The 25,010-nt window shown below is 52.2% G+C and overlaps 1 protein-coding gene across 12 annotated transcripts in view; it reads left to right on the forward strand.

Moving 5' to 3' along the window:
* The window catches only part of Pou2f2 (POU class 2 homeobox 2), a 40,796-nt gene extending 18,271 nt beyond the window's left edge, over positions 1–22,525 (forward strand). For 3 of the 12 annotated variants that reach the window (XM_028781300.1, XM_028781304.1, XM_028781302.1), the window contains exons 6-15: positions 12,983–13,088; positions 13,181–13,272; positions 15,365–15,529; positions 15,680–15,821; positions 15,919–16,067; positions 16,143–16,319; positions 18,881–18,947; positions 20,041–20,242; positions 20,366–20,439; positions 20,723–22,525. In XM_028781300.1, coding sequence (XP_028637133.1) covers positions 12,983–13,088; positions 13,181–13,272; positions 15,365–15,529; positions 15,680–15,821; positions 15,919–16,067; positions 16,143–16,319; positions 18,881–18,947; positions 20,041–20,242; positions 20,366–20,439; positions 20,723–21,048 — 1,500 coding nt within the window. In that variant the 3' untranslated portion in view covers positions 21,049–22,525. Of the gene's footprint in view, positions 1–12,982; positions 13,089–13,180; positions 13,273–15,316; positions 15,530–15,679; positions 15,822–15,918; positions 16,068–16,142; positions 16,320–18,880; positions 18,948–20,040; positions 20,243–20,365; positions 20,440–20,722 lie in introns of all 12 variants that reach the window. The other 9 variants (XM_028781305.1, XM_028781301.1, XM_028781303.1 and 6 more) reach the window with 7 other exon arrangements.
* The last annotated feature ends 2,485 nt before the right edge of the window (positions 22,526–25,010 follow it).

Genomic DNA, 25,010 nt, shown 5'->3' on the forward strand with positions numbered 1-25,010 from the left:
CAGTGGTAGAGTCCCTGCCTAGAATCCCCCAGTGAGGGGCTGGGGGCATGGCTCAGTGGCAGGGTGCTTACATGCAAGTGGTTCAGTTAAATAAATCCACAGTAAAGAGAAAACAAAAGTCAGCTGTCGCAGAGAAGCCCAGGCTTGCCCTTCAGATGGGTCCATCCTCTGCAGCCCACTCCTGCCTGTCTTGTTTCTACAAGCACTTGAGTTCACCACATTCTAAGGTGGTGAACGTGTTGGGAAATCCTACAGTGAAGAAACCCTTTAATTGCCCTTGGGGTAGCATCTCATCTCGCTTCTCTCATGCTATCTTCTGTCTCCACCACACCCGTGGGGGAGCCGTCTGTGAAGGGAACTGTCCAGCTCTTGTGGGGCTGTCCTCACTGAGAGTTTACCCATTTGGGAAGATCCATCTCATTACGAATGCACCCTTTCGGGACTTTCCTGAACACTGTGCTGTGGCTGCCCCTGGACCTGGTTCTGCAGAGACTCAGTAACCGTTCTGCTCCATGATGGCTCTTCCTAGCATACCCTCCCACGCCGGGCTTACCCCGTGGCAATAACTGGGTGCTGCGTTTGTACCAGACACCATGCCAATGTGTCTGAAGATGATACTCATGAAGACACGTGTCATCGCTCAGAATGCTGGAGAGCCGCAGTGACAAGATGGCATGCCTTGGTCACATGGCGAGTAGGATTGGCAGAGCTGGTCCGGGAGCCCATAGCTCGAGCCACCCAGCCTGCCCTTTCATGGCTCTTGCTTCAGCCATCCTTCACGGGGACATGGTTTCCAGTCCCCTCCCACCAGGGCCACCAGAGACTCCTGCAGCAGGTGCACGTCCTTTACTTAGTAGCACACACAGTGTAGGATCTTAGGGCTCCTCACCGAGGCTTTGCTTCCATTTTCCTCTCCTTCTCGCCCTTTACCTGGACAGCACTTCTTCATCCATCACAGACAGCTCAAATCCCCACATCCAGGTAATCCGTGTGGGTTTTCCTGTTCTGGATGTGTCTGAATGTGCCTGAGGAGCCATCTTTCCACAGAGTGGAGGAAGGAGGAGAGGTAGGTGGCCTGGTGTAGGACTGGCCATACCACCATGCCATGTGCAAGCCTATGATGATGCAGCATCAGGACCATGGCCAGGCTGATGGTCAGCCATTGGCTGTCCCATCATGCTCTGATGGCTAGATCTCCTGGTCTTCTCCCTGCAAGCCCTTTCCTCTAGCTCTTTCCCCTCCTAGCCACCCTCACTGTAGATCTTGTCACTCAATCCCTTCAGCAGGAGCAAAGATGAATACCAATTCTAGGAATTCATCCTCATGGGCTGAGTTGCCCTGTGACTTCATTTACTCAAGAGTGGTTTGTGCTGTACCTCCTGTGTGCTGGGTAGCACACAGGGACCAGGTACAGCTCCTTCTGCCCTGACTTGCCCATGGCCTCCACCACTCTAGACCAGCTCCTGGGCTTGAGTTTCTGTCTCCTCTGCCCACTTCCACTTCCTTTGCCTGTTCTGCTCTGTCCCTGCAGTGATGTCATCTCACTGACATCCCCAGTCCTCCTGTATGTCCGCACCCTGGCAAAATCTAGAGACGTAGGAATGAATCACAGTCATCTTTGCCTCCCAGGAGACTCCCTGGCTTGTAGTGAAACTAAAATGTGTTATGATTTGGAAATACTAAGAAGTGTAATCCAAAGCACTCTTAAGGCTGTGGATATAGTGTAATGTAGAGCCCCTGCCTAGAATCCCCCAGTGAGGGGCTGGGGGCGTGGCTCAGTGGTAGAGGCCCTGCCTAGAATCCCCCAGTGAGGGGCTGGGGGCGTGGCTCAGTTTTAGAGCCTGCCTAGAATCCCCCAGTGAGGGGCTGGGGGCGTGGCTCAGTGGTAGAGCCCCTGCCTAGAATCCCCCAGTGAGGGGCTGGGGGCGTGGCTCAGTGGTAGAGCTCCTGCCTAGAATCCCCCAGTGAGGGGCTGGGGGCGTGGCTCAGTGGTAGAGCCACTGCCTAGAATCCCCTAGTGAGGGGTTGGGGTGTGGATCTGTTGAAGCTTAGAGTACATGCCTGGTTTGCCTGAAGCTGGAGTTCAAATCCCAGCACCACAAAACAAGCAAAAAAAAAAAAAAAGACTCATGAGCGCACCACTTTAAAATGATATTATAATATAAAATAAAAAGGGTGCATTCCCCTGCCAGGTAAACCGTTTGTCAGGATGCTTCCCTGCAGTTTCTAAGCTGTCCCTCTGAAAGGATGATTATATTACGTACAGTTGAATAATTGGCCCGTCTGGTGCTTGGTATGGTGCATTCTACTGAGCTGTGTGGATGTTTATCAAATCAATGAGGGATGTTTTGTTGTTACAGTTTTTCAATCAAGGAAAGGGAAGGTGTCTCTTCAGGGGGGTCTTTCAGAATGCCTGGAGCAGGGGTTGGCATTGACTGAGAACTTAACATTAACCATGAAAACATGGTATTGGTCGAGTTGGAAAGGACCCCAGGGCATGATGCTTGAGAAAATCTGCTAAGCCGAGAGGGTTTAGGGAATGCGTTCCCTACAGGGTCTGGTCTGGTGGGAATTTGGAACCAGGAACTGGGAGGTGTGGAAGGTCAAAGGTGAATGAGCAGGAGGCTTGCAGACAGCGGGAAGTGTTGACATAATATAAGAAGGTGGGCAGGCTCAGAAGCTGGCCAAGGTGGCAGGGAGGGACAGCTGCGGATGAGCTTGGCTGAGCATCGTGCAGGCCAAAGCTGGCCTCTGGGTGGCTGAAGGGCAGCAGGAATGTTTGGCTCAAATCATTGAAAAGATCTGCTTTGGAGTATTGGGCCAAGCTCCAAAGACGTCTCCTCAGTGGCCTTCTGGAACAAGCAAAATGTCCCCTGCATCTATCTCCCTGCTCAGGAGAACAGATGTATCTACTGGCCTCCTTTGAATTTGTATCTAAGCCTTGGAGAACTGCTGAGACCTGAGATTGGGGCAAGGCAGGTCCCCAGATAGAAGAGTGGAGCCCTGTTGTTTTAAAAAGGGACAGTGGTGTACCGTCAGCACATAGACAGAGCTATGGAGTTTGGGACTGGGTAGTCCTGCCTACTGATTCCTGGTCAGGACGTGCAGTAACTTGGATTTCAGTAAAAGGTGACATGTGCGCTAGGAGTCACCAAACGCCAAGTTTTCCCTCCTCCCTGTCTCTCTACTGTTTGTTCGGTCACCCAGTCAGGATCTCCTGAGCTGTGTGGAGTGGGGCTTCACTGGATTTGCTCTCCTGGGCTGTGGAGTGTGGCTCAGTCAGGGTCTCATGGGTTGTGGAATGCCACCTCACTGGCCCCGCCCCTCCATCGGGCCTCACTGGCCCCGCCCCTCCATCGGGCCTCACTGGCCCCACCCCTCCATCGGGCCTCACTGGCCCCACCCCTCCATTGCCTTTATTTTTTAATTTCCTCCCTGACTGTTGAAACTTAGGGTTTTGTTTTTGTTTTTTTTTAGATTTATTTTTACCTTATGTGTACCTGTGTGTATTTATGTGAACAAATGCCATGTCTAGGTAGGTGTCTGTGGAGGTGAGACATCCTGAAGCTGAAGTTTCACGCAGTCGTGAGATGCTCAGACCTGGGGTCCGGCCTCTGAAAAAGCAGCAAGAGATCTCAACTGCTGAGCCTGCTCTCCAGCCTCCTTCCCTTTCGTTTTTTAAACCGAATCTATATGGTGCAAGCTAACCTTGAACTTCTTTATAGCCCACACGGGCCTTGAACTGAGGGAGGGCTCCTCCCTCAGTCCTTCAAATATTGGGATTGCAGGCATAAGCTCCCACCTCCTGCTCCCCGCTCTGGACCCTTCCTAGTACACTGACTGGGACCACCACTTCCGTGAAAGTGCCATCCATGAAGTCCCTTGTGTATGCCATGCCTACCCATGGCCCGCTGTCCCTAAGAATGGTGTGCCCTAGTAGGGAAACAGACTGTAAACAAACACAAACCAGCAACAAGTGGTTCAGAGGAAGGGTGATTCACAAACCGAAACAGGGCCTCGTGGGAAAGGGAGGGGCTGGTCTAATGGGGGGGATAGGAAAGATTTCACTGAGAAGATGGCCTTTGAGAACCGAAGGCTGAGTGAGTCAGTGTTGAAAGAAGGGGCGAGGGAGGAGGGGAAGAGCCAGATACAGGCAGAGAGGGAAAGAAGCTTGGCTTGTGCAAGGAAGGCTCTGAGGGCAGCAGTATGGCTGTAGCAGGGTGGACAAGGAGGCGAGGGAAAAGCCAAGCATGGTGGCACCCATCCTGTGATCTTGGCACTTGGGTGCTGGGGGCAGGAGGATAAGGACTCAAGGCCAGCCTTAGCTATGTGAGACAGTGTCTCAACCAACCAACAAAACCTCCACAGGCTGGTGACATAGCTTGGTGTATAGAGTACACTGAGAAAGCGTGGCGAGGGCTCGGGTGGATCTGTAGCATCCTTGTAAAAATGGCAGACTCAACAGTTCTTTCTTACTTGCGATCCTAGCTCTGTGACAACAGGACACTTGGGGCTTGCTGGCTCACCAGCCTAGCTGAGATGTTGGCCTTCTGGTTCAGTGAGAGACCCTGTCTCAAAACATAAAGTGGAGCCGGGCAGTGGTGGCGCACGCCTTTAATCCCAGCACTTGGGAGGCAGAGGCAGGTGGATTTCTGAGTTCGAGGCCAGCCTGGTCTACAGAGTGAGTTCCAGGACAACCTGGGCTACACAGAGAAACCCTGTCTCGAAAAACCAAAAAAAAAAAAAAACCAAAAAAAAAACAAAAAACCATAAAGTGGAGAATGACTGAGGACACTCCACGTTGGCTGCCTTCCTGTCCCTGCACGCGTGCATACACATGTATACAGGCACTCGAGTGCACACGGGTACAAAGATAAGTGTGCTGGGAGGCAGGCATAAGGGAGAGGATTAAGACAGAACTTAGTCTATAACTTAGAAATTATTCTAAATCCAGGGCTGGCAGCACATACCTGTAACCTGGCAGTCAGGAGGACTGCCCTGAGTTTGAGACCATCGGGGCTGCAGTGTGAGACCAGAAGAACAGAACACAATTGTTTTAGCTGGAGGCGTGACCATTGGTAAGAGTGCTTGCACAGGTTCCTGGGTCCTGTCTATAACACTGCATAAACCCCTGGTGCTGGCACACGCCTGTAATCCCAGATCTCACAAGGTAGAGACAGGAGGCAGTGACCAAAAGGGTCAGAAGGGTTCAAGACCACCCTTGGCTACACAGTGTTCTGGGGCACCCTGGAATCCATTCCTAGGGTTTGCCACGTGCTGGGCAGGGAGGTGGGCAATTAAACCAGGCACCGAGTCTTCTGAGAGGCGTTGAACAGGGGAGTGACATGGGTTTTTTTTTTTGTTGTTTTTTGGGGTTTTTTTTTTTTTGGTTTGGTTTGGTTTTTCGAGACAGGGTTTCTCTGTGTAGTCCTGGCTGTCCTGGAACTCACTCTGTAGACCAGTCTAGCCTCGAACTCTCGAACTCAGAAATCCTCCTGCCTCTGCCTCCCAAGTGCTGGGATTAAAGGCGTGCGCCACCACCGCCCGGCAAGTGACATGGTTTGATCGACCTCTTTATGGCTTCTTGTGTTGGCTGATGGGAAGAAGGGCTATAGACCTGGATGTAGAATCCAGAGTCATAGGAAGTGAGTCGGGTGGGAGAGGAAACTGGCTTGCACAGGAACAATGTGGTGTAGGAACATGGATTGCGTTGGCCAAGAACTGATTCCTGGGATTTTGGCTTCCTGGATGGTTTTCTGATTAGAAAAGAGACAAGTGTTTCATTGGACCTGTTGGGTCTTGGACTCACCATCACTGCCGCCACCACCAGGCTCACACTATGTAGCTCTGACTGGCCTTTAACTCACTGAGATCCACCTGCCTCTGCCCTGAGTGCTGGGATTAAAGGCGTTCACCTCCACACCTAACCAGAAGAGTCTCTTAATTACTCAAGTTGGGGCCATCACGAAGACAGACAGGTATCTCTGGCTAAGGCTCAGCAGAGCCTGGGTGAGCACTGGACTTTGTCCGTGGTTAAGAGGACAGATTTGAAAGGCAGATGGGGCTTGCACCGTTGACAGCTCACGATGGGGTAGGATGTGTGAGGGGACAGTGGCGGCTTGCCTCTGTGTCTAAGTAATGCGTTCAGATTTCTAAAGCGCCCTCTGAATGACATCACTCAGGCTCCAGCGAAACCCAGGGAAGAATTACCCAGTTTCCCCTCATTTCACAGATAGGAAAGCTGTGACCCAGAGGCAGGAATGATTTAATAATCGTCACTCCAAAGTCAGTCTATTTAACATACCTGTCACCACAAATAGTTATCATTTCCGTATGACGGAAACATTTAAGGTCTTTTGGTGGTGGGGAGTGGGTGCTGAGGTACAGCTTTGGCAGAAGAGCGCTTGTCTGGCATGCCTGAGGTTCTGGGTTCAATCCCCAGCACTTACAATGATAGTAGTAGTGGTAGCTGTTGTTGTTGTTTTCAGACAGTCTCTTGTAACCCATTCTGGGCTGGAAATCACTATGTCGACCAAGCTGTCCTTGAACTCCTCAACTTCCTGCCTCTGCCTCTGAGGTGCAGAGGCTGCGGGCATACCCCACATACCAGACAACGCCCCTTTTAGCTGTTTGGAAATATGCAATATGTCATTAATTACAGTGACTTCCCTGCTGTATGAGAACAGCAGAACTTTTCCTTCCTATCTAACCGAAACCGTACCCACTGACAGTGTCACCCTGCTGCCCATCCCCCACACGCCCTCCTCCAGAACACGGTGACTGAGCCTGTTCACTCCCTTGTTCCCACAGTTCGACTCTTCCTCCTCTCTCTGGCCTAGACTCAAGTCAAGGCTGTATCCAGACCTGGTGACCATCTGCCAGCACCCTCCAGTCATGGTGGTGGGGCTTTTCGGGGGTGGGAGGCATGAGGGATGAGGGCCTCCTCTTCTGTGCACTGGGGTGAGGCACAGCACCTGGGCCACCGTTGCAGCTGGCCAGCTCTGGGGCCCTGGCCTCACTCACATAGCTTTCTACCCACCCCCACCCTCACCCCCAGTGGGGACCGAGGCCCGATGAGAAACTGATTGTTTACAACCCCACCCCTTCACCCATGTAGCACATTAGCCGTGTATCTGTCCTTCTGTCCCCAGTCTGTCTTCAGCAAAGCATAGCCAGACTGTCCTGTAACCCGTTGGGCAGCGTGTGCGTTGGAAGCAAGAATTGGTCCCTTCCCGAAGGCTGGGTGTGGTAATGGCAATGCCCACCCATAATCCTGGCACTGAGAAGGCAGAGGCAGGAATTGTAACAAGTTTGACACCAGCCTGGGCTATATAGTATGTTCCCAGCCAGCCTGGGCTACATAATAAACTGAATCTCAAAAAAAAAAAAAAAAGAAAGAAAAAAAAGCTGGTCTCACCCCTTCTTAGCTTCAGTGGTGTGTGCTAACCCTCCCAGCAGGCTAGAGACAAGGCAGTTGACTTATAAAATATGCTGTCCAGGGCCTCCTCCAGCCACTGTCTGCTCACGCAATGCCTCCATTTGAGGCTGGAGTAGTGCGCCCCCAAGTGGCTAAAAAGAGCTACGAGGCCTCTGAACTGTAGACCGATGAGGCCTCCTACTGGCCGAGCCCAGTGCCGAGCCTATTCGCTGCTTGCTAAAATCCCTTTCTAACGATTTTATTCCTTCACTCAGCAAATGGGGGTGGGAGGATCCTCCCCACAAACGCCTTTCTTGGTGAGGATAAAGAAGTAGACGGTTTTGTGCGTCTGTCATAGCTGGAGAGACAGACAGGAAGCAGGTCCAGCTGGACTGGAAAAGGGAGATGGGGAGGTGGCCGCCCTGGGGAAGCGCACTGATGGAGACTTGTTTTGTTGTTGTTGTTGTTTTCTTTTTTTCGGTTTTTCGAGACAGGGTTTCTCTGTGTAGCCCTGGCTGTCCAGGAACTCACTCTGTAGACCAGGCTAGCCTTGAACTCTTGAACTCAGAAATCCACCTGCCTCTGCCTCCCAAGTGCTGGGATTAAAGGTGTGTGCCACCACCGCCCTGGCTTGATGGAGACTTGAAAGAAGTGGAAGGGGGTGGTTCTTAGCAAAAATAGCAAAGGCCCAGGTTGAGTGGCAACCACTGGGGGTTCCTTTCTGGTTTGAGTGACAAGGAGGAGTTGTGTGGCCTGACAAGGGTCAGAGGGCAGGAAAGTCTTAAGGAGGAAAGGCGGGGCTGAGCCAGGCTGCAGGGAAGTGCTTGGATTCTATTCCACGTGGGGATAAAAGACAGTGCAGGCCAGATGGGTTTAGCATTACCACGGTCTGTTCTCCTAGTTCACAGTAGAAGGAAATGGTGCATCTGCAGTTAGAGGGTAGCAAACAGCAAGGCTTGTCCACCATAGCTCATCAGTCCCTCCTGGGGTAGGTTGTAGATGCTTGCTTGCTCGCTGTCTGTCTATCTATCTATCTATCTATCTATCTATCTATCTATCTATTTATTTTTATGATCACACTGTCACTGCCTTCAGACACATCAGAAGAGGGTATAGGATTCCACTACAGACAGTTGTGAGCCACCATGTGGTTGCTGGGACTTGAACTCAGGACCTCTGGAAGAGCAGTCAGTGCTCTTAACCGCTGAGCCATCTCTCCAGCCTCTCCCCTCCCCCCAACCCCATTTTTTTTTTTTTATCACTGTGCTTTGCATTTTACCAAAACCTTTTGTGGAAAGTTTTTTAAAAAAGATTTTAAAAAGTTTACGTCAAGTCATGTACATCCAAAAGCACATGAAAGTGGGTAGATTGGATCCGTGGGAGTTGGAGGCGGGGCAGGAGAAGATAACAAGGCAAATATGACCTATACATTAGGTGCAGAATGGAAATATCATGAAAGCCGTGTCACATATAATTAATATATACTAATAACAGTTGGACCATCAGGATGGCTCGGGACATAAAGGCGCCCCCTGCTGAGACGCGAGGTGGAGATGTGGGATCACATCCCAGCATTCACCTAACAACCCACAAGCACCTGTGACTCCGCCTCTGAGGGATCTGACTCCTTCAGGCCTCCATGTATACACCCTGACACCCACACACATACATATATATGTGTACACACCCAACGTACACCCAGACATCCGCAGCAGGAGGATGGGGAGTTCATGGGTAGCTTCAGCTACACGGCGAATCCCGAGCCAGCCCAAGCTACATGAGACCCTGACTCAGGAAAAAAAAAAAATCTCAGAAGCCTGTTGCTATCAGACCCCGGCTGGGGGGTGGGGGGGGGGTGGGGGGGGGCGAGAATTCGTGGCCTGAGGTAGACATGCTGTGACTTGGACCAGGATGGTGACAGTGGAAAGGGGAAGATAAAGTAATGGGAGGTGAGGGTGGGCTGCAGCCATGGGAAGGGGAGAGGAAAAGAAGGCGAGAATCAAAGTTGACTCCCAAGTCCCAGTCTGAGTAACCAGACTGGGGTATGGCTACAGTTGTTTGTTCTGTTTTAATAAGACATGCCTGTGCCTGCTAGAGGCTTAGCCTTGCAGAGGAAGAATATGCATTAGCAAATGGGACACCCTGTAAGAAGGGCAGTAGAGAGCAGGATGAGTAACCCTCTGTGGGCCCTGAAGGTTGCACTGCTTAGAGAGCCGGGTGTGATGGTACTTCCCTGGGATCCCAGCACTTTGGAGGAGGAGGCAAGGAAGACCAATGGGCTTGCAAGGCTATCCTAGCCTAAGGCAATGGTATCAGGCCAGGCAGAGTTACATAGGGAGGGGAGGGGAGGAGGCAGGGAGAGTGGGAAGAAGGGGAAGAGGAAAGAGGGAGGGAGGAGAGGAAAGGAAAGAGAGAGAGAGAAAGGTAGAGAAAGTGACAGAGAGACAGAGAGAGAGAGTGTAGAGAATATATACTATAAAATTGGGTTCCCAGCCTTAGAAGGAGCCACTATCAATGGATTCTTATATATGTGGTTGTGAGCCTAGCCTTTTAGTTTTTTTTGTTTTGGGGGGGGTTGTTTTTTTTTGTTTGTTTGTTTTTTGGTTTTTTGGTTTTTTGGTTTTTTGAGACAGGATTTCTCTGTATAGCCCTGGCTGTCCTGGAACTCACTCTGTAGACCAGGCTGGCCTCAAACTCAGAAATCCACCTGCCTCTGCCTCCCAAGTGCTGGGATTAAAGGCGTGCGCCACCACTGCCTGGCCGTGAGCCTAGCCTTTAACGACTGAGCCATCTCTCCAGCCACTATCAATGGATTCTTAAGCTTCATTGCTTCTCAGCTGCTCCACAGCTGGAGGGACTGTGCCATGGGGGAGTTTTATAGGACTTAGGGTATCTGGGGAACAGTAGAGTAGATTCAGTCCTGAAGGATTTGTTATCCTTTGCCATAGGTCACCAAAATAGAACAAATTATGAAAAGCATGCCAATCACAAGCGCACAGATCAGGTCCCCAATAACAATGCACACACCCACGCCGATGGCACTCGGAGTTCGTGACATGCAACTAGAAATGCAAGCAGGACCCTGTAGGAGGTCATGACCACGTGTGGAAAAGTCCGTGTTGTTGCTGATTCCACGGAATCGGGTTCTTTCTCTGTTCTGTGGCTGCTGGGCACTTGAGCAGGAGCAGAAGCCCTGTGTGAAGAACCCGCCACACATACACATTTCTGGAGGTTTCACACCCAGGGATGGAACTGTTGGGTAATAAGACAGGTGCCGTGTCCAGCTTGTATTAGTTGGCTAGCGCTGCTGTAACAAAGAGCCACCGGCTGGTGACTTAATGGCAGACATAAATTCTTTCACCATTCTAGAAGCCGGGAGCATGGCAGGAGGTGTGGGCGGGGCCTCCAGTCCTCTCCCGTTCCGTTCGCGTGTAGACACCTTCTTTCCTGAGACTCTTTACGTCATCTCAGCTCTATTTGTATCTAAATATGTCCCACTTTAAAACACGCATTTGTTTTCTATGTGTGTAGTGGGTTGTGGGTCTGCGTTCCGCCATGCCCCTGCCGTTGGGGTGTGGAAGAGCGACTGAGGAGGCTTTAGGTGTTGGGCTTTAGGGAATCTCTGCTCAGGGAGTGGGAGAATGTAGTCTAAGATGTGGCAGGCTGAAGTTGGGGTTCCCTGACTCCCGGGCATCTAGTCGCTATTGGGGTGTTGCACGGAGGAGTTGGGGATGAAAAAATCAGGGGTCCACAGGCCCATGACGAGGCCTGGACCACTGGGGGCCCTCGAGCTGAGGACAAGGACGACAAGCCCAAGCGGGGCGGGGGGGGGTGCTGGGCAAAATGGGGAACTTTTTGAGCTCATCAGTGAACGTCTTTAGCTTAGCACTGTTGTCTGGAAGTGCAGAAAGGCCTTCTGTAGGAGGCTTAGGCTGCACCTCAGCTCTGTGAGTGAAGGCCTTCCTTCTCCAGGAATGTCGGGGAAGGGAAACTTTTTGGCAAACCCTCAGGGTATCTCATTAGCATGGAGAACTCTTGTTTGGGGCTATGGGACAATGTGGGAAGTGTGGATGCGAGTTCCAAGCCAGGAATCTAATAGGGAACAGGGAGGCGCTTATCATCTCAGATGGGTACCTAGATACCAGGGTCTCAGACCCACTCTGCCTTACCAGGTTTCCTGGCACGGTCCACTGTCCCACAACGGGCGCCAGTATATGTGTGCCACAGCATGTGTGGAGGTCAGCGGTGGTTTAGAGGGTCAGACTAAGATTGTCAGGATAGGCAGCAAGCCCTTTCACCTACTCAGCCATCTTGGCCAGCACACCTTTTTGTTTGTTGGTTCACAGCAGTACTGGGCAGTTAGATCACGGATCCTATGAACAATTGTCAAGTTCTCTACTATGCCACGCCCCCAAACCCCCACTGGTGGATTCTAGGCACATGTTCTACCACTGAGCCACGCCCCCAAACCCCCACTGGTGGATTCTAGGCACATGTTCTACCACTGAGCCACGCCCCCAGCCCCTCACTGGTGGATTCTAGGCACATGTTCTACCACTGAGCGATTTAAAAAAAAAAAAATAAAGCTGGGCGGTTGGTGCACACCTTTAGTCCCAGCACTCTAAAGGCAGAGAAGCAGGCAGGCCTCTCTCTGTGAGTTCAAGTCCAGTGTGGTGTTCAATGCGAGTTCTAGGACAGCCAAAGCTACGAAAGAGAAACCCTGTCTCGAAAACAAAAACAAATTTAAATTCTTGGTTTTTTTAAAAATTATGTGTACATGTGTGCGCTTGGGTACCACATTGTGTGAGTGGCCATGGAGGCCAGGAGAGGGTGTTAGCTTCTCCAGGCCTAGAGTTACAAGTGGTTGTGAGCTGCCAGATGTCAGTGCTGGGATTTGAACCAGGGTCCATCTGAAAGAGTAGCAAGTTCTCTTAATCACTGGGTCATCTCTCTGGATCCCTCTCTCCCCTTTTAAATTAAACTTTTGACTACGGGCATGCAGCACCACTTCTGGCCTGCGTTTTCCCTTTAAATGACACTATCAACCATAATGCATTAGAACGTGCTTTCGTGGCCTTGTTTTAAGTTGCTCATCTGCAAAGACTCTATCTCCAAATCAGTTCACATTCTGAGCTCTCTTTTCCACGTAAATTAGTGGCGAAGCTTTCCTCTGAGTGGCCGTACCAATGCACACACCTGCTATTTGCTGGAGTGCATCCGAGATAATTCCAGACATCATAGCACACGTCTCGGGAGCATTTTTAAAGAGAGAAAGACTTAGTCTGGTTTACATTTTTAAACAAGTCTATTTGTTCTGTGGGAATGTAAGACAGGGCAAACATTTCACCAGGAAGGGAAAGGCAAAGAATGAGTCCTCCTGGGGCAGCTGGGAGGACATTCAGGTGTTCCATGGTCGGTATGCTGTTCCAAGCCCAGTGGACCACGGCTGACTGTACCAGGCAACAAGGCTCCTGGCTTCAACCTCTTGGGGATCCACCACCTCCTGCTGAAGGCGAGATCCAGCCTGGACTCAGTCTGTGTTTCTCTCCATTCCCTCTCTGCCAGGACATACAGCAACTCCTCCAGCTCCAACAGCTGGTGCTTGTCCCCGGCCACCACCTCCAGCCACCTGCTCAATTCCTGCTGCCACAGGCGCAGCAGAGTCAGCCAGGTGAGACCCCAGCCCAGCTGACACCTTCTCCCTAGTATCCCACCACCTGCCCTTCACCCACTCACCTTCTATGTTCTTAACTGTCTCCCCAGGCCTGCTACCAACGCCAAATCTATTCCAGCTACCTCAGCAAACCCAGGGAGCTCTCCTGACCTCCCAGCCCCGGGCTGGCCTTCCTACACAGGTGAGACTATCTACTGAGTTTATCAAGCCACTGCAGAGTGATCAAGGGCTGAGTGGCTGAGTGGGGGTGGGGCGCTCTGAAAGCCATTGGCCTACCTCATACCCCTCTGTTCCACTGGCCCATCTCATACCCATGAGCACTTGAGGGACCTGAGGCTCAGGCCTACTCTGCCACCAAAGAGGCTGTAGGAAGTCAGAGGAGTTCCATGTCTAGGTCGGCTCTTTCCTTTGTAGAGTGAAGGGATTCAAACCAGACCAGTGGTTCCCAAGCCTTTAAAAATCTGATGAGATATTTAGCTCCAAGGCACGCACACACATGCACACACACCCGTGAACTCTGTCAGAAAGACTGAATAGTTCACAGGCCCACACAGGCCTTAGCTCTAGTGCTAAGCTCCACATGCTCTGAGAGGCTAGGTGTTCGTGTTAACAACAGCATCAGAACTCATCTGGTGGCTCGAGCTGCCCTGCCTGCTCTGCTGTGGCGTCCTTTATTCCTCCTGGGATGAAGAGTGCCAGTGCCACTGCTACCAAATTGTGGGTGTGGCGGATACAAAGTGCCCCCTTGAATCCGGCAGGGCTCACTGCCCTCATCGGTTCCCAAACACACCTGCCCCAGGATTTTAGATCACCAAAGATCCTTGGGACAGAAATCCTCGCACCAACCACCTGCCTCCAGTGTTTTGTTAAGTTCGTGAGTCCCTCCGGAGAGATTGTTGTTTCTTGTTCAGCCCTCTAATTGTCCTTCCTATTCAATTCTGTACCTTTTCTCTGCTTGCAAGCTACTTATTTTTAAGACTTTGTTTCATTTTATTTATATTTTGGTATTATTAGAGAGTCAATCCAGAATTTTGAGTTTGCTAGGCAGGGGCTCTACCACTGAGCCACGCCCCCAGCCCCTCCGTGGGGGATTCTAGGGAGGGGCTCTACCACTGAGCCACGCCCCCAGCCCCTCACTGGGGGATTCTAGGCAGGGCTCTACCACTGAGCCACACCCCCAGCCCCTCACTGGGGGATTCTAGGCAGGGGCTCTACCACTGAGCCACGCCCCCAGTCCCTCACTGGGGGATTCTAGGCGGGGCTCTACCACTGAGCCACTCCCCCAGCCCCTCACTGGGGGATTCTAGGCGGGGGCTCTACCACTGAGCCACGCCCCCAGCCCCTCACTGGGGGATTCTAGGCGGGGGCTCTACAACTGAGCCACGCCCCCAGCCCCTCACTGGGGGATTCTAGGCGGGGGCTCTACCGCTGAGCCACGCCCCCAGCCGCTCACTGGGGGATTCTAGGCAGGGGGTCCCCACTGAACTAAATCTCCAGCCCTCTTTTCACATTTTATTTTGAGATGATCTTTCTGAGTTGCCCAGGCTGGCATTGGACTCACTTTGTAGCCCAAGCTGACCTTAAAAAGTAGACTCCCTCTGCCTTGTTCTCTGGAGCACCTATATGTTTGCTATCAGGCCTTTAATTTTTTAGAACAGTTTTAAATGCACAGTGAAACTGAGCTCAAGATAGATTCCATATGTCTCCTGTGCTCCACGTGTACCACCTCCCCCGTGTCAGCATCCTCGACCCATAAAATACCCATGTGTAGTCCAGGCGTCTACACGTTAATGTCACATCTATAGACAGAACCTCAAGCTTCAGTCTTACGCCTGTGGAATTGGACAACCTGCTTATTAGTAATCTTAATCTCATAATCCAATGGGCAGGCAGAGTTGTAGTGATGGTTTCTATTCAGTGGATGGGAACGTCGGTCCAAGGAGAGTTAAGACTCAGGCTGTGCTGCCTGACAAGTCAGTACCAGAGGATGATGGAGGATGAACCCACTGTCCCCAGCTCTAGGCTTTGAGCCCACTGAGAGAGACATCAGCAAAAGACACTGGCTGCTCCTTCTGAGAGTTCGGCTCTCTAAGGGAAGGTGAAGAGCAATTGAGAGGACCATGGTGGGCAGTAGAGTGAAACCTTTAACAGGATTAGAGATGAGTGTGGGTGCCCTGGGCAGGTGAGGGGAGTCTGAAGCAAGCAAGTACACAACCTTTGCTTAGCTCCATCCGGGTCCTCCATCCTGCATCCCACCCACCTGCCCACCCCACCAGGCTATGACTCGCCCCACGCTGCCCGACCCGCACCTCTCACACCCGCAGCCCCCGAAATGCTTGGAGCCGCCATCCCACCCGGAGGAACCCAGTGATCTGGAGGAGCTGGAACAGTTCGCTCGCACCTTCAAGCAACGCCGCATCAAGCTGGGCTTCACACAGGTCTGGGACCACCTTATGAGGTAGCGGGTGGAGGTGAGGGCACGGAACAAAGATGCAAAGGTCCAAACTCTGGTGGAGTGTTTGGATCTGGCCTTGGACTAGGAGGGTCCGCCTTAACTTCCAAATCCTACCTCCTCCTCTCTGGACCAGGGTGACGTGGGCCTGGCCATGGGCAAGCTCTATGGCAACGACTTCAGCCAAACGACCATTTCCCGCTTCGAGGCCCTTAACCTGAGCTTCAAGAACATGTGTAAACTCAAGCCCCTCCTGGAGAAGTGGCTCAACGACGCAGGTGAGCCTGGCCGGAGGCTCCCATGGGCCGCCCCGTATAGGAGACTGGTGACGAGGCAAGGCGGGAAGTGATCGCTCACCTCCTTGTCTCTTCACAGAGACTATGTCTGTGGACTCAAGCCTACCCAGCCCAAACCAGCTGAGCAGCCCCAGCCTGGGTTTCGACGGGCTGCCGGGGCGGAGACGCAAGAAGAGGACCAGCATAGAGACGAATGTCCGCTTCGCCTTAGAGAAGAGTTTCCTAGCGGTGAGTTTCGCCCCCTGGCGACCGGGAAAGGTATCAGTTGGAAGAAGCCAGTTCACCAACCCTCTCTGCTTGTAGAACCAGAAGCCTACCTCAGAGGAGATCCTGCTGATTGCAGAGCAGCTGCACATGGAGAAGGAAGTGATTCGCGTCTGGTTCTGCAACCGGCGCCAGAAGGAGAAACGCATCAACCCTTGCAGTGCGGCCCCCATGCTGCCCAGCCCGGGAAAGCCGACCAGCTACAGCCCTCACCTGGTACCCAGACCTTGGGGACTACGTGTTGGAGGTGGGGGTAGGGTCGGGAGTCAGGGCACAAGCCTGTAGGCATCTCTGGGTGAAGCAAACATATGTAGAATAGACGGGAGAGTTGTCCCCAGAGGTTCTGGGGAGAGTATGTCACATACAGAGCGGTCACAAAGGGACACAGTTTCCAGAAAACCATGCCACCCAACCTGAGTGGAGGTCGGAAGACAACTTCTGGGAGTTAGGTCTCTCCTTGTACCATATAGGTTCCAGGGATCAAACACAGGTCGTCAGGCTTGGCAAGGGGTGACTTCACCTAACAAACCATGTCCAGGCCCCAAACTGTTGTCTGATGTGGTGGGTACAAGCTCCCACAGAGAGCTACACTGACTTAGCTAGACAAGAGTTGTGACAGGGATATTAGCATAAAGGGGAATACAGTATAGTTCAGGCAGGAATACACAGGCTCGCACCCGAAGAGGCCGAAAGGGCCATCATTAGACCTCTGAGGTACCTGCAGCACTGTACAGCCTCACATGAGTCAGCTTAGTTATGGGACTCATCTGGGTTATCCTTTTTTTTTTTTTTTTTTAAAAACAGGGTTTCTCTGTGTAGTCCTGGCTGTTCTGGAACTCACTCTGTAGACCAGGCTGGCCTCGAACTCAGAAATCCACCTGCCTCTGCCTCCCAAGTGCTGGGATTAAAGGCGTGCACCACCACCGCCCTGGGTTATCCTTTCTTCTGTCCCTTTATTTCTGTTTGTGAAAAGGGCTGTGGTATCTAGAGAGAAGCCCTTCAACTCCAGGTCTGGGAGGAAGGAGAGAGTCTTTTGAGAGTTAGCCAGCCACATGAAGGAGGAGGACTACCCAGAGATCACATTCTGTCAGGCCCAGCGTGCACAAAGGCTTAGATGCTAAGATGTACTGAATCCCAGTGCAATGCACTGTGTGGCTGATGCCGCTCGCAGTGGGCTTGGAAGTGGGGTTGACAGGGGGCTGACACATCAGGGATTTTGTTGCTGGTGGTGGTTTTTTTGTTGTTGGTTGTTTGGTTTGTGTTTTCAAGACAGGGTTTGTGAGCTGGGCGGTGGTGGCGCACACCTTTAATCCCAGCACTTGGGAGGCAGAGGCAGGCAGATTTCTGAGTTCGAGGCCAGCCTGGTCTACAGAGTGAGTTCCAGGACAGCCAGGGCTACACAGAGAAACCCTGTCTCGAAAAAAAACACAAACAAACAAACAAACAAACAAAAGACAGGGTTTGTGTAGCCTTGACTGTACTAGAACAATTATTATTATTTTTTTTTATTTTGAGACATGATTTCTTAGTGTAGCTCTGACTGTCCTGGAACTCATTCTGTAGACCAGGCTAGCCTTAGACACACAGAGATCTGCCTGCCTCCTCCTCCTCTTCCTACTCCTCTTCTTGAGTCAAGGTTGCCTGGAACACACTGAGCAGTACAGTTCCGATTTGTGATCCTCCTGCCTCAGCCTCCTGAGTGCTGGGACAAAAGGCATGCGCCACCATTGCCTAGCAGTTACCTCACATCTTACCAAGAATTTAAACCATGGGTTTTTGAACTGTGGAGAGATGCTGTCTGTCTTTACGGTTTCTAGGCAGAGTGATTCTGTCTCAAGGCTTGCCAGTGTTTATCTCCTGTGAGAAGAGGCTTTGAACTCCTGATCCTCCTGCTTCTCCCTCCTGAGTGCCCAAACTTCATTTTTTTAAAGATTTATTTATTTTATTTATATGAATACACTGTAGCTGTCTTCAGACACACCAGAAGAGGGCATCGGATGTCATTACAGATGGTTGTGAGCCACCATGCTGTTGCTGGGAATTGAACTCAGGACCTTTGGAAGAGCAGCCAGTGCTCTTAACCTCTGAGTTATTTATTTATTTATTTATTTATTTATTTTGGTTTTTCGAGACAGGGTTTCTCTGTATAGCCCTGGCTGTCCTGGAACTCACTCGGTAGACCAGGCTGGCCTCAAACTCAGAAATCCTCCTGTCTCTGCCTCCCAAGTGCTGGGATTAAAGGCGTGCGCCACCACCTCTGCACTCAGGTGGCAGAGGCAAGCAGATTTCTGAGTTTGAGGCCAGCTGGGTCTACAGCGTGAGTTCCAGAACAGCCCGGGCTATATAGAGAAACCCTGTCCTAAAAAAAAAAGATTGAAGATTTCATGACATGTAGCCCAGGCTGGACTCTTACTTACTATGTAATCCAGGCTTGCCTGATTCTCTCTCTTACAAAGAGAATTCCTTCTAGAAGAATCAGTAGCAGGAGTACACAAAGCAGTTGTCCAGGTACTATCACTGAAGATAGGATCAGCTCTGTGGGGACACCAGCCAGACAGGAGAGTGTCAGAGGAGATGTGGGGGTACTCTCTCAGCTTCCTGCATGTGGCGCAGGATCACTGGGGTATACGTGGGGGAGGACAATGAGTCCTGTAGCCCTGTCTCCCCGCCCTTGAGTGGGGCAACGGGGGTGGGGGGGAGGGGTCGGCCGCACAGGGAACACCATGGGAGGCTGCCTTGTGGCAGTAGTGTCTTACCCTACTTTCTTGTCTTCCCAGGTCACACCCCAAGGGGGCGCAGGGACCTTGCCATTGTCCCAAGCTTCTAGCAGTCTGAGCACAACAGGTTAGGGGCTGGCTGGGAGGGAGACCGGGAGGACACATTGCATGGTGACAGCCTGAGGTACTGTCATGGCTCTGGAAAGCTGTGGACCTCAAGGCAGTCCCTCACATTGTCTGCCAGAGCAGCCTCTAGTCAGCTCCACAGTTCCCTGAGAGGAAGTGCAGAGGTTGCTGGAAGGCAGCACTCATTGTCCGCTGGCCTCTGTCAGGTGTATGTCCTGGGATGGAGCTTGCTTAATGCACAGAGTTCCGGGGTCCATCTCCAGCCTCAGTATTTCTTTAAAGGTTTTATTTGTTTGTTTTTATTTGTGAGCTGGGGTTGTTTGTTTTGCATCATGAGCACGCAGTGCCCAATAGCCACCAGAAGAGGGCACTGGATCACCAGGAAACTGGAGTTGTTGACAGTTATGCGCTGTCATGTGGGTGCTGAGACCCAAAAACCCAGGTCCTCTGGAAGAGCAGCCAATTGCTCTTGACTGCTGAGCCACTTCTCCAGCCTGGGGGGAAAAACCCACAAAGCAAACACTATATGGCTCCTTTCAGGTTAAGAAATAACCATGGAGGATTGTAAATTATGAGGAGCTGGAGCCCACTGGACCAGGTCCTTTCTGCACTATGTGGGCTAATTTAATCTTCATACTCAGCTCATGAAATCAGTCCCGTTTTCCATGAGGGAATCTGAAGGCCAGAGAGGTTGGTGTGTTCCCAATAGGACACAGCCAGGACTGGGACCTGGTCTAGCCAACTTGACCCTCAGTGGCCCCTCTCAAGTTACCCGCTCCTGATCATCCAACAGCACAGATGTAGCCTGGACTCATCTCCAGCTCCTGGAGGGAGCTATAGGACCGGGTCTCCTAGGCAAGCCATTTCTTGTCCACATCCAAACGGTTTGGGGCACTGCGTGCAGACAGACAGTGCCAGTGATTGTTTTGACTCCTATCATGAGATGGAGACATAAGGATTCTGGGGAGAGGGCTGGGATAGTGTTCCTCCCCTCTGAGTGAGGAGACTATGGGTATACAATAGATATAACCCAGACTTCCTTGATAAGGGACCAGAGGAAGTTGCAGACTCTGCTTTCTGTCTCTCTCTGGCAGTTACTACCTTATCCTCAGCTGTGGGGACGCTCCATCCCAGCCGGACAGCAGGAGGGGGTGGGGGTGGGGGCGGAGCCGCGCCCCCCCTCAATTCCATCCCCTCTGTTACTCCCCCACCCCCGGCCACCACCAACAGCACAAACCCGAGCCCTCAAGGCAGCCACTCGGCTATCGGCTTGTCAGGCCTGAACCCCAGCGCGGGGTAAGTGTGCAGCTGCAAGTGGGAGGTCTCAACTGCTTTCAGGGTGGGGAGATGCACCTCAGTTCTGCCATGGGTCGTCCCCCCCCCCAGCACCCCGCTAATGCCTCTGCTTTGCTCTTGCAGAAGCACAATGGTGGGGTTGAGCTCTGGGCTGAGTCCAGCTCTCATGAGCAACAACCCTTTGGCCACGATCCAAGGTGCGTGCTGCCTCATGTCATCCCACTGCCACCAGTCCTGCCCTCTCCTGGGCCTCGAGCCCCACCCCCACCCCCATTGCTGCCCCAGCCATGCCATCCTGCTCTCGCTCACTGCATTGCTTGCCTTTTCATTGCCATCTGTCTTCGGGGAAGGTTGAGGGGTCCTGCTTCACGGGAATTGGTGGGACAGACAGGGAGACGGGGTACTCAGGCAGGGTCCACAGAGGCCGAAGTCTCCCTGGCCTGATGTACCTCCAGCTCCGCCTCTCTTTCTCCTCACCAGCCCTGGCCTCTGGTGGAACCCTGCCCCTTACCAGCCTTGATGGCAGCGGGAACCTGGTGCTGGGGGCAGCCGGTGCGGCCCCAGGGAGCCCCAGCCTAGTAACCTCGCCTCTCTTCCTGAACCACACCGGGCTGCCCCTGCTCAGTGCCCCGCCAGGCGTGGGCCTGGTCTCAGCAGCGGCTGCAGCCGTGGCAGCATCCATCTCCAGCAAGTCTCCTGGCCTCTCCTCGTCTTCTTCGTCCTCTTCATCCTCCACCTGCAGTGATGTGGTAGCACAGACCTCTGGAGGCCCAGGGGGACCCGAGACGGGGTCCAAAGCTGAGTGAGAGCCAACCATGCCTCCCCTCCTACTCCTCTGAGTCCTCTGACCTTGGTCCCCTGCCCAAGAGAGGGTGAGGAGGCTGGTAGGGGATACAGTGGATCCTCGGAGCAGGAGTGATGAAGGAGGAAAAGACCAAAAATCCAACCAAAAAGAAAACAACAAAACAAAACAAAAACAAAGAAACCAACCAACAAAAAAGAAAACCAAAAATATTCACAACAGAAACCAGCTGCCCTAAAGGAACCAGAGATGAAAAACAAAGAAACGAACAGAGAAACACCTCCAAACTAACCAAACACCCCCCAACCCCAAACCAAACAAACCAAAAACCAGTCTTGAGCCAGATCTTGGAGTGCTCACTGCTATGACACCAAATAAGAACCTTCAGCCAGGAGCGGAGAAGCCTCCAGCAGGTCAGACCTCATGCCGTGGAGCCCTGGCTGTGGGGCCAACTCCTAACCTTACCCCACTGGGGGTGGGCAGAGAAGGAACCAGAGAATGTGCCAGCTTGCTGGCCCAGCCCCAGCTCTGGGCCAATGGAGACAGGTACTGCCCGGGGCAGGAGGCCCAGGGCCCAGAGCCACCTACCAAATGGTCTTTTCTAAAGGTAAAACAGAAAGGACCCGAACAACCTTACACCAAATACTCAATAGCTTCATCCAAAGGATGTACAGAGTTTTTAGCGTTGTGCTCAACAGAATGTGTGTCCCTTCTACGTGTTCCCTCCCCAGCCCCCCAGCTCTCCCCAACAGGGCAGGGGGTCTCGCTTTAAACTCCCATCCCGCCACTCCCAGCCTGGGGAGAGTTCAGAGGAAGGCCTGGGAATAGGCTTTTTTTGTCCTCTGCTCCTTCCTTTCTCCCTTTGAAGGGTGGGCTAGGCCATTTTTTTTTTTTAATTTTTTTTTTTGCCGAGTTCCAGCTCTCAAAAGCCCATCCTCGGCCCTGTCACCTTTCTGCTCTGGAACCTACCTCCTCCCCAGTCTGTGGGAGGGTGGTCAGTTCAAGCAAAAGGGGGGATACAGTGAGTGTATCCAAGTTGTCTTTCTTCCCATCCTGTCTGTCAGTTTCCCTGAAAAAAAAATCATATTCCAGTGCCTATCCGTGGGATCTTCACGTTCTTTGACATTAACCAGAAACCAAAAAGATTAACTCGCCCCGCTCCGCCCACCCTATGCCCCTTACGACACTGGCAGATACCTCCCCCTTCCCCCTCCACCCTCCAATGCACACACTCACACATCCCAGTGGTGGGCTCCTCCAGATGGCATCTCCATCAGGGACCGCAAGGTGGTGACATCACCATGACCTGTGGTTCCCCATACAAGTGGTTACCACTCCCACGAGACCTCCACGAGTCTTGGCTGGACCCTGTATTTGCCTAGCTCTGGATGTATCTCAACAGTGGACACAGGAGACGCTGCTGGGAGCCACCATGCCCTCCTTCTACCATGGAGGCCAACAAAGTTTTGAACCAAAAAAAACAAAACAAAACAAAAAAACAAACAAACAAAAAAAAATCAACCAAACAAAAAGACACACAAAAACCCAACAAAAAAAAAAACAAAAACATAAAACCAACCAAACAATAAATTAAAACTAGAAAAAAGAATTTATAGATATATATATATATATAGGTATATATATATATGGGAAAGAAGATGCGAACTCTTCAAGACAAGGATGAGCCGCAAGGTGGAGCCAAGCCCTGCAGAGTGAGCCAGGCCTTTGGTTGCCGAGGCGGATGGATTGATGGATGCTTCTTTCTCTTCACAAATACCTCATGGACGTCGTCTTCGGAAAGCCGGAGGGGGGTGAGGCTGGGGCAGGGCCTGTCCCTCAGCCAGGGTGGATGGAAGCGGGTGGGCAGGGCTGAGAGAGGGTGTCAGGGACATGGGTGAAGAGCCCCAAGCTCCCTCCTCGCCAATCAACTGAAAAAGCTTTAAAAAAAAAAAAAAAAGGAGAAGCAAAAAGAATGGACGAAGGAAAACCAACTGTTGGGTGGTTTGATTCCCTGATTTTTTTTTATTTGTTTCTGTTTCTCTCTCTCTCTCTCTCACTCCCTCTTCCTCTCCCCCTCCTCCTTTGTCCTTATGTCATATCTCTTGACCTTCTTTCTGTATCTCTCCTCAAACCAAAGTGTTGCTGTGAAGGACGCGAGCCATTGAAATCAGAGTGGCCCCTGCCCCTGGGTGGGTGGGGGCACAGGAAGGGGAGAAGGGGAGAAGCTGGGCAGTGGCTGGCCCCTCCCCACCTCCATCCTGGACACTCAAAGGAGAGGCAGCCAGAGCCCCCAGGCCTCAGCGTTCTCTTTTCCCTTCTCTCTCACCCAGAACAAAACTGTCAGGCTGGGTTACAGAGGCAGCAGAAACTAACTCTAGGCCAATGCAGGGCCTTGGGTGCCTTGCCCAGCCTTTGGTGGAGTGGCTGCCCCTCCCACCCAGGCACCAAGGGGGCACCTCATCCACCCATCCTCGCTGGAATGTAAGCATCTCTACTGAACCGACCCCCCCGACCCCACCCTCACCCTACCTCTGGAGTTGTCCATTTTAATTTCCTGGAAAGCGGCTAGCGAGAGGGCCTGGATCCAACCCGAGGGTGCAGAGGGGCCCAAGGGCTCCTAACCCGATGGGAAGACATTTGAACAGAGCAGAATGAAGGAATTACAACCAGAAGAACAAACGGCAAACAACCCTCTGAGAAGACAGGTAGCATGGAAGGCATGATGGAGATGACCGGGACGTAGACTATGATTCTAGACCAAAAAAAAAAAAAAAAGGGAAAAAAAAAAGAAAAGAAAATCTGGGACTCACCACCACCCAATTCGTCCTGCTTCTTCCTGATCAAGCCCCCACCCTCGTGTGGAAGGGTGGGGCAAAGAGAGGAGGAAGCAGGGGCAGGGATGGGGCAGACGCCCTGACATTGGTGGAGGGGACCCCCATGCAGCTGGGGGTGGTGGGGACCCTTCCCATCCAACCCCCAAACTGGGAAATGAAAAAACAAGAAAAAAAGTTCCTGGGAGGGGGAAAAATAACCAAATCCCAAGCTTTAACTACAGCTGTGAAACCAAATATCGGGAAGGGGTCGGAAGGGTGGGAGGGAGGGGCAGGTGAGCCCCAGGTCTCCCCCACCCCGGGCCCCTCTCCCCCGAGGACTCGAGATAAGGCACCAAATACCTCATAGAACTTTAATGTAAAAAAAAAAAGAAAGAAACCAAATATTGTTGGCTGGGGGCCAGCCAGGGCAAGGGGCTGGGGGCTGGGGGAGGACCAGGTTTGGTTAGATAGTGGGGGACTGCCAGTCCCTTCCACCCCCCACCTGCCCCTTCCGCTCCAGTCACCCCAGTCTCCGACTCCAGGAAACAAAACTATCTCATCGTTTTTATTTTGTGGTCTGTACAGAGCCTGTGTCCGTGTGTCTGTGTGTGAGCGAGAGCTGGAAGGCTAGGGAGCTTTGCATGGAGTGGGGAGGGAGACCCCAGGCCAGGCTCTGCACCAGCTTGAATGTCAAGTGGTGGACCAGGGGCCTGGGCTAGAGGGAGAGGTGAGTGGACCCGGGAGAGAAGAGCTTTGAAATTTTCTTCTCCCAGCCCTGACCGCTGCTTAAGGGAGGAACAGAGAGAGGCTGGTCTGCCCTTGATGGCGGGCCTTTTGTGCCAAAAATAAATAAATAATGCCAGTAACTAAACCACCTCTCTATTCCCTTCTTGGGGGTCAGGGTAGGGACTAGAAGTGGGAGGAAGGGGTTGGGTGTGTGTATAGGGGAGAGAGAGGTATGGGGTCTCAAAGCCTCTTTCCCTGGGGCATTCTAGCCAGGGACTAGTCAAGTCAGGGTTACCTGTTGACCTGGCTTGGTTTCTCTCATCCAGCCCATTCCCAGGGTACCTCTCTCTTCCTCTCACCCAGGGTAAGAACTGAGTGAGACAATTGAGCAAGATTGAGACACGCGGGCCCCCATGGTCTCTGAGTG

This window comes from Grammomys surdaster, unplaced genomic scaffold (assembly GCF_004785775.1).
Source record: "Grammomys surdaster isolate TR1022 unplaced genomic scaffold, NIH_TR_1.0 396, whole genome shotgun sequence".
Lineage (NCBI taxonomy): Eukaryota > Metazoa > Chordata > Mammalia > Rodentia > Muridae > Grammomys > Grammomys surdaster.